This window comes from Protopterus annectens, chromosome 6.part1 (assembly GCF_019279795.1).
Source record: "Protopterus annectens isolate FY-2018-M chromosome 6.part1, PAN1.0, whole genome shotgun sequence".
Lineage (NCBI taxonomy): Eukaryota > Metazoa > Chordata > Ceratodontiformes > Protopteridae > Protopterus > Protopterus annectens.
In genome coordinates this window covers 406,353,745-406,362,207 of record NC_056738.1, presented here as the reverse complement: position 1 = coordinate 406,362,207, position 8,463 = coordinate 406,353,745, and the positions used below count along the sequence as shown (strand labels likewise).

The 8,463-nt window shown below is 35.3% G+C and overlaps 2 protein-coding genes across 2 annotated transcripts; one reads left to right on the top strand and one right to left on the bottom strand.

The window, feature by feature from the left end:
* Positions 1 to 389: 389 nt before the first annotated feature.
* Positions 390 to 818, bottom strand: LOC122805300 (probable basic-leucine zipper transcription factor C). The gene has a single exon (XM_044075388.1). It carries the CDS (start codon positions 816 to 818, stop codon positions 390 to 392), a length of 429 nt encoding a protein of 142 aa, XP_043931323.1.
* A 1,417-nt stretch (positions 819 to 2,235) lies between these two features.
* LOC122805299 (homeobox protein 10-like) lies at positions 2,236 to 2,661 on the top strand. Its single transcript, XM_044075387.1, has one exon. It carries the CDS (start codon positions 2,236 to 2,238, stop codon positions 2,659 to 2,661), a length of 426 nt encoding a protein of 141 aa, XP_043931322.1.
* The last annotated feature ends 5,802 nt before the right edge of the window (positions 2,662 to 8,463 follow it).

Genomic DNA, 8,463 nt, shown 5'->3' with positions numbered 1-8,463 from the left:
TAAACTCACTTTCTTGCTCTGTAATATTAAGCTTTTTAATCCTTCTAATTTTGTGGTCTTTGCATATGGATCGTAGATCCATCTCGCAAATTTTTTCAAAGGTGTTAAGAATTGCCTGTAGTAGAGGATTAAAAAGACTAGACACTCTTAATCTATTTGTTAGGGATGGCACACCCCCCCCATAAAAACCTGCAGATTAAGCTTACGTACAAATAATTTTAAGTCCATGATCGTCCTAACTATGTCCATATCTCTATCTGGGACGAAGGACAAGCCTTTGGAGAAAAAGTCAATCATCTCTTCAGAGACCTCCAAAGAAGTGTAATTATAAATCATGAAGTCCCCTTTGTGACTAGTGAGGATTTGAGGCATATGTTGGAGTAGATTTGTCATCTCCTCCACTGGTTCCATTTGTTCTGTGTCTGGCCCTGGTTCTTGTTCTCTCTGCGGCTGTTGTTCCTGCCACCCTGATTCATCTGAAAATCCGATGATCGATTAGGACCCGACTGATTGTTGTTACTGTTTGATCCTTGATGGCCGAAATTAGTATTATTATTATTATTATTGTTATTATTGTTAGTATTATTCAGCCTTTCGCTCCTACGTACCGGCTGTATTTCTTCATTGTTAATATTGTCTGTGCTTGGAACAGGGATACTTTCATCATCCCCATTTAATTCACTAGGTACTGCAAAGTTATCAGATGTAAAATTAAAACTATTTGAATTAAATGGAGGATGGGGATATGCTTTATTTGCAGCATAGTCCTGAACATCCCTTATGATTTTTTTCTTTTTTGTCACAAGCAGTTTAGCCATGGTTGCATCAATGCTAGAGAAAATTCTAGCATAGTCATATTTATAACGGAAGAACTCCTTATCCGTTTTAATTACATGCTCCAAGTATATTATACGCTAGTAACCATTCAGTTTGAAAGTTTTATATTCTATTTTTTCTAAGTATATACATATATATTTATCTTTCCAGTTTTTATTTAAATATATTTATATTGACTAACATATGTTTTTTAGTAACTAGTAATAATATTATTCAGTAATCATCCCTATAATTTGTTTTTAATATTGAGCTACTTTGATCGCGCTGTTTTTATTTATTTGTATATGTTTCTACAGCACTATACTAACAGGAAGTCTGTAGCTCTTTAAGGAAAAGTATTCACTATGTTAATTCAGTAATTGATTAATTGAGATGCTTGTCTTCTTTATAAATATTCTGTTAATTGGTTTGTAGTTGTCTGAAGAAGGTAGGACACAGATTCTACCGAAAGCGCTAATTAAATCATTGGTTTTAAGGTCTATTTGCCTGCTTCTTGACTTTGCTCACAGTGGTACTCGCCTTTGTGTTATATTAAGTTTGCTGATTTCTTGAAGTTTTTGTTTGTGTTTGTTTTGGTATGGCGAGCGAAACTGGAGCACTGTCTCAACCTCTATTTACTCAAGAGGAGCCGAATGGCTCGAATAGAGCCGTTTCATCCGAAGCGAATGCTATAAGTAATTTAACATCTCTTGTTGAGGTTCTGCTTGGTCGGATCGATTCCTTTACCCAGCGATTAGAATCTCGGACTGCTCATGAAGTGAATACTTGTCCCAGGGGACCACTGTCTGGTGTAGGTTTTCAACAGAGGTCTCCTATACCTAATAGCTTTGCTAACACTGTCAATAATGGATTACAACCACTTCCTGATGCTGAAACACAATGAGGAAGGAACTCCGGTGATGGTCTGGATACTGAACAGCAGCCAGGGGCTCTGAATATGGATACTTGCCCGTTTCCATCCATGGCAAGTTTTTTAAGTAACAACGAGTTCTTTAAGGATACTAATGGAATAACATCATCACAAGAGCAACATCCAGAGGTGAGTTCGATAACAGACTTAATTTTTGATTTTAACAACAAATTATTTAAATGTGGAAAGCTCCAATTAGAAACCGCCTATTTGCAAGAGTGTATTGAAAAAATGTTAATCCCTAAGGGGCTGCGACAATGGCGGTACCCGGTGGGCTTGGTTGAAAATTCTATTTCCACCAGGAACTTTTGGGGCTTTTTGAAAAGCAAGGGGCTAAGTTCATTATTTCGCTCATTAATTATTATAACAGTGAAATAAATGTGCTTAAAAGCGAGCTTGAAATCTTGGAGAATGTAATTAAAACGGATAAGGAGTTCTTCCATTATAAATATGACTATGCTAGAATTTTCTCTAGCATTGATGCAACCATGGCTAAACTGCTTGTGACAAAAAAGAAAAAAATCATAAGGGATGTTCAGGACTATGCTGCAAATAAAGCATATCCCCGTCCTCCATGTAATTCAAATAGTTTTAATTTTACATCTAATAACTTTGCAGTACCTAGTGAATTAAATGGGGATGATGAAAGTATCCCTGTTCCAAGCACAGACAATATTAACAATGATGAAATAAAGCCGGTACGTAGGAGCGAAAGGCTGAATAATACTAACAATAAAAACAATAATAATAATAATACTAAGTTCGGCCATCAAGGATCAAACAGTAACAACAATCAGTTGGGGCCTAATCGATCATCGGATTTTCAGATGAATCAGGATGGCAGGAACAACAACCGCAGAGTGAACAGGAACCAGGGCCAGATATGGAACAAACAGAACCAGCGGTGGAGATGACAAACCTACTCCAACATATGCCTCAAATCCTCACTAGTCACAAAGGGGACTTCATGATTTATAATTACACTTCTTTGGAGGTCTCTGAAGAGATGATTGACTTTTTCTCCAAAGGCTTGTCCTTCGTCCCAGATAGAGATATGGACATAGTTAGGACAATCATGGACTTAAAATTATTTGTACGTAAGCTTAATCTGCAGATTTTTATGGGGGGTGTGCCATCCCTAACAAATACATTAAGAGTGTCTAGTCTTTTTAATCCTCCACTACATGCAATTCTTAACACCTTTGAAAAAATTTGCGAGATGGATCTACGATCCATATGCAAAGACCACAAAATTAGAAGGATTAAAAAGCTTAATATTACAGAGCAAGAAAGTGAGTTTATTAAATTAATACACAATTGTAATATTAGAGTTATGAAACCCGATAAGGGGGTTGGTCTTGTTTTTATGGACCAAAAAGCATATGTGTCACTCATGGATAAATATCTACAAACTGGAGCATATATTCCAGTTAGTATCAATGAAATTAATATTGCATATAAGAAAATTAATACAATGCTTGATGACCTGTTTCTGGAGAGAACTACTGATATGGACACACACCAGTATCTGACAATGAATGCCCCTAGAATACCAGCCCTTTTTGGTTCTCGAAAAATTCATAAAAGTTTTAAAGACCCCCCCCCCCTTTAGGCCAATTGTCGACGGGAGAGGTTCTATCACCTATGGATGTGCTAAATATGTGGATAGTATTTTGAGGCCACTGATTGAGCAGGAACCTCAAATATGTAAGGATTCATGGAGCTTTTTAGAAAATATTAGTAAACTAGAATATTGTAATGACTCCTGTTTCCTTACTATTGAAGTTAAGGACCTCTATACAGTTATCCCGCAGACTCTTGGCCTTGAATGGATTGGAGATTTCATGACCCTTAAACATATAGAAGAAAAAAACATTTATTTAGTAGACACACTACTTGAAATCGTTTTAAAAAATAACTATATGATCTTTGATGGTCGTTTTTTTCCTACAAAGAAAACAGTATAGCCATGGGGTCCCCCTGTGGGGGTAGCTTTGCAAATTGCATCATGGCATACTGGGAGAGAACCCTACTCTTTCAAAATGACCTATTCATAGATAATGTAGCCTGGTATACTCGTTACCAGGACGATATGTTTTTAGTATGGAAAGGGTCAAAAGCTTTGGTTCCTATCTTTATGGATAGTATACATTCTATGACTGATTTTTTTGAATTTACTTATAAATTAGAAGAAGTGGCAATTAATTATCTGGATGTTTACCGATTTAATGATATAACTAATTGTAGGTATAAGAGCATCATATACAGAAAGCCGTCCTACTCCAATTCCTTTCTTTATTTTACCAGTAGCCATCCGTTTCATCAAAAGAAAGCTGTTGTGAAAGGACAACTGGTCAGAGTGGCTAGGATGGTTACTGATGATGATGATTTTCAGGCCGAATGTTCTCTTCTTAAGACCATGTTTATTAGTAGAGGTTACCCCGTGCCTTTGATTGATTCTATTTGTTTAGAAGTCAGTAATAAGAGACATGAAGGTCATTTTAGGCCTTTGTTGGCGAATAACTTATCCCTCATGTCTAATGTGTTGAGGACAGCTAATGATGTGGTTCTCAACAGTTCAGAACAAAACTATAGAGTCAGTTTTCTTTGTACTTACTCTTTGGACCATTATAAAATGAAAGAGATTTTATATAAGAACTGGTCTATTATTATTGAGGATAAGGGTTTGTTAAAACTTTTAGGTCTAAAACCAAAACTTATTTTTAGAAGAGGGGCAAATTTAAAATCCATTTTAGAAAGGAATGTAAAGCCTACAACTTGTGGCAACCTTGGAATGTATAAATGTGGTGCGTGCCACCAATGTAGATTTATTTGTGTTGATAATAAGATTAAAATAAAAATAACACATTTTACATTAATGGAAGGTTTAATTGTCACACTAAAGGAGTCATATATGTAGTCATCTGTTCTCAGTGTTCTGTATTTTATATTGAAAAGACTGAGAGAAAACTAAAACTACGTATTTATGAACATTTGTATGCTATCTGTAAAAATGATATGAATAATGCTCTGGCTAGACATATTATAGATTTTCCTGATCATGATTTTAAATTTTCTGTTTTGCAACAAAGGCACCTTGATCCTAGAGGTGGCCCCTGGCAGCTAAATCTAGAAATTGATGAAATTATGTGGCAGATTAGAACAGAAGCCCACATATATCCTGGTTTAAACAAATTTATATCTATAAAGAGTATTTTAAAACGTTTAGCCTTGAACAGATGATCTGAATTTCTGCTGACTAATGGATTGATTTGTTTATATTTATTTTTATTTTTTACATATTGTTTATATGGTTTTGTTTGTTTTGATTTTCTAGCTCGCTGATTTAATATTCAAGTATAGCACATTTAGTCTAATTTTTTAAGTTCTTGTTGCTTGTTTATTAGATGTATTGACTCTGTCATCTTTTTAGACTGCCCATTCCATGTATGCTTGTATTAGTCTATCTATATTATACGTTAGTAAACATTCAGTTTGAAAGTTTTATATTCTATTTTTTCTAAGTATATACATATATATTTATCTTTCCAGTTTTTATTTAAATATATTTATATTGAATAACATATGTTTTTTAGTAACTAGTAATAGTATTATTCAGTAATCATCCCTATAATTTGTTTTTAATATTGAGCTACTTTAATTGTGCTGTTTTTATTTATTTGTATATGTTTCTACAGCACTATACTAACAGGAAGTCTGTAGCTCTTTAAGGAAGAGTATTCACTATATTAATTCAGTAATTGATTAATTGAGATGCTTGTCTTCTTTATAAATATTCTGTTAATTGGTTTGTAGTTGTCTGAAGAAGGTAGGACACAGATTCTACCGAAAGCGCTAATTAAATTGTTGGTTTTAAGGTCTATTTGCCTGCTTCTTGACTTTGCTCACAGTGGTACTCGCCTTTGTGTTATATAAAGGCTAAATATAAGACTGAGACATTTCAAGGCCAAAGTAATCCATGTGCCTAGAAATCCATTAATTTTGGCCAACATGTGGTCCAGGAAACCCAGTACCTGACCAGACACAATCTGATACTGAAGAAAACATTGTGCACATCATGGCAAAACAACCTGTAACTATAAAAGGTCTGAAAAAACTAAAAAAAAATCTACTAAACATGACAATGAATTACAAACAGTGGTTAACTAATCAAGGGATGGATGTAACTGCTGAACACAAAGCATTTGATGTAAAAAAATATTACGCTATCAGACCACAATTGTATGGACATAATGGTCTGCTACTGTACCACTACAGAATTACTCCGCCTTCTTCACAACATGCTGAAGTGCTGAAATAAATGCATGAAGGATAGCAAGGCCTATCCAAATGTCCCGAGAGAGCCAGAATGCCTTTATAGTGGTCGAATATCATCACAGACGATATGAAGCTGTGTCAACATACTCATTTTGTATAACACATATGCTATCCCAGAGGACAGGACCACAGCTACCAACTAATTTGCCACTAGGTTCTTTCTAGAAAATAGCCATTGACTTATGCAAGTTTCAAGGAATGAGTTACACTGTAGTAGAGATGACCAGCTAAAAACTTATTTCTATCTTTGAGACAATGCTTATCAGATATGACATACCCAGTTAAACTAGTCACATTTAATAGTCAACAAATGGAATCCACAGAGTTGCAGCAATTTGCTAAGGGCTATGACTTCATAATATCATGTCAAATCTTGCAGAGAGAGAGAGAGAGACAGCAAATCAAACTGCTAAAGAAAATCTTCGCCCCCTGATCCCTACAGAGATCCTATATTTTACGGTGCAACTGGAATAACACGTGCACAGCAAATTCCTAGAAGACAAATCAGAACTAATATATGTACATTGGAATCCAAACTTAAACCAAATATTTTATTCATCTGAGTCTGTCATGAGACATGATCAAAGTGCAAAATACTCTTAAAAGCACTTTTATGACAGACAATTTTCCAACCAAACTCCACTGGTTCCTCAGCTAGGCCAATCAGTGCACAAAAGCTTGAGAGTGAAAAAAAATGTAGGATACAACTGGTGTTGTCATACAAAAAAATGATTAAACTGTGAAAAGTAATCAGAGACACATTCAGGCCATTCCTGAGGAGTCTGCATGTTAAAGTTGCATATCAGAGAGGGGTTCAAACCAAGAATGATATAGTTCTTAGTCAACCAAAGTATTCCAGTTCCATTACAGATCTTATCTCAATCAGCTATCCGAGATAAAGGTTGAAGTTCTGAAAATTAAATGAGTTAAGAAGCTACTGTGAGTGTCTCAAACACATATGAGACTGTACTAAATGCTACGCATACTGATCCAATGACAGACACTGGGAAAGACTCAAAAGGTTTTAACTGTTTGTCTAATCATTTCTCCTCCCCTAGTCAATATCCAGTCCAAGTGACCAGGCCACAGCCAAGAAGTACACCTGCCCAAGTGTTATCATAAATGCAGATTCCTTTTCTTAAATATTAGACATAGTTCATAGTTTGCCTTTCTTTTTTTATATGGAAAATTGCTTAATTACCTCAAATACTAATTTTGAATACTACCCATTGAATTGTGTACAACATTTCAAAATTAATTTCTAAAGTGCCTTTATCCCATTCGTGACTGTTAATATGTTCATTAAACAGTCTGTAGTCATACAACCATTTTAGAGAGAATGTTTCTATGTTCAGGGTTGGGGGATGCGGGGCTGGTAAAGAACAGTGTATATAGCTTGAAATGCATGCAAATGTGAATATTTATAAAACTCTTCTACCTTTAATGCAGCCACTACCCATAATGCATAAAGTCTTTCAAGAAAAAAACATGTGACAGTGTCTGTGTTTTGATTATGCTGCAATTTTGTGTGAAAGTAAAACTGCATCATAACTTTGAATATTTGTTCCCAATGTCAATACTAATAGCACAGAACAGCAGAACTGGATACTGTCTTGTACATCAAGATATCTGGAAAGCAATGTCTTAAATAAATGAATAAATAAAGACAAATAATGGCAGATAGTTAAGCGGTAAAGAGTAAATATAACTGGAAAAAAGATTCCAGGGAGGATACTCTATGCATCCTACACATTACAATAAGACATCAGACAAACTAATGGTATAAGACAAGCAAAGGGGTAGGCGATACCAGTTTTGAAGTTTGGTTTCTAGCTGATAACAAAGGACTCTGGCTGACTATGTTTGCAGATGACTGCAAACTTGGAGCAGTCATTGAATCCTGAAATGACTTAGCCATCCTGCAGGAAGGTTTGTCTCAAATAAATAACTGGTGCCAAAATCATGGACTGAAACTTAATGCCAAAAATGCATTATTGTATCCTTTGGGAAATTTACCCCAGGGAACTACCACATTAACAATACACCCCTAAGAGTTGACTCAGTTAATTGGGACTTAGGAACTTATGTGGACAGTAACCTAACTTTTGACCAACACGTGTGTCTATTGTTATAAGAAAGTTCTTCAATACTGCACAGCTTATAATCAAACAGATTATGTCTAGATCTAGGGATGTCATTGTTCCCCTTTATTCAGCCCTCATTAAGCCAGTCATTGAATATAATGGCCTCTTTGGAATGTATCTGTCCTGATATACACAACAACTGGACCACCCATAAAGATACCATACTATAAGGATATAATGCCTAATCAACTTATCCTGCATGGACTAACTCAAAGCCCCGTCACTATACTCAGT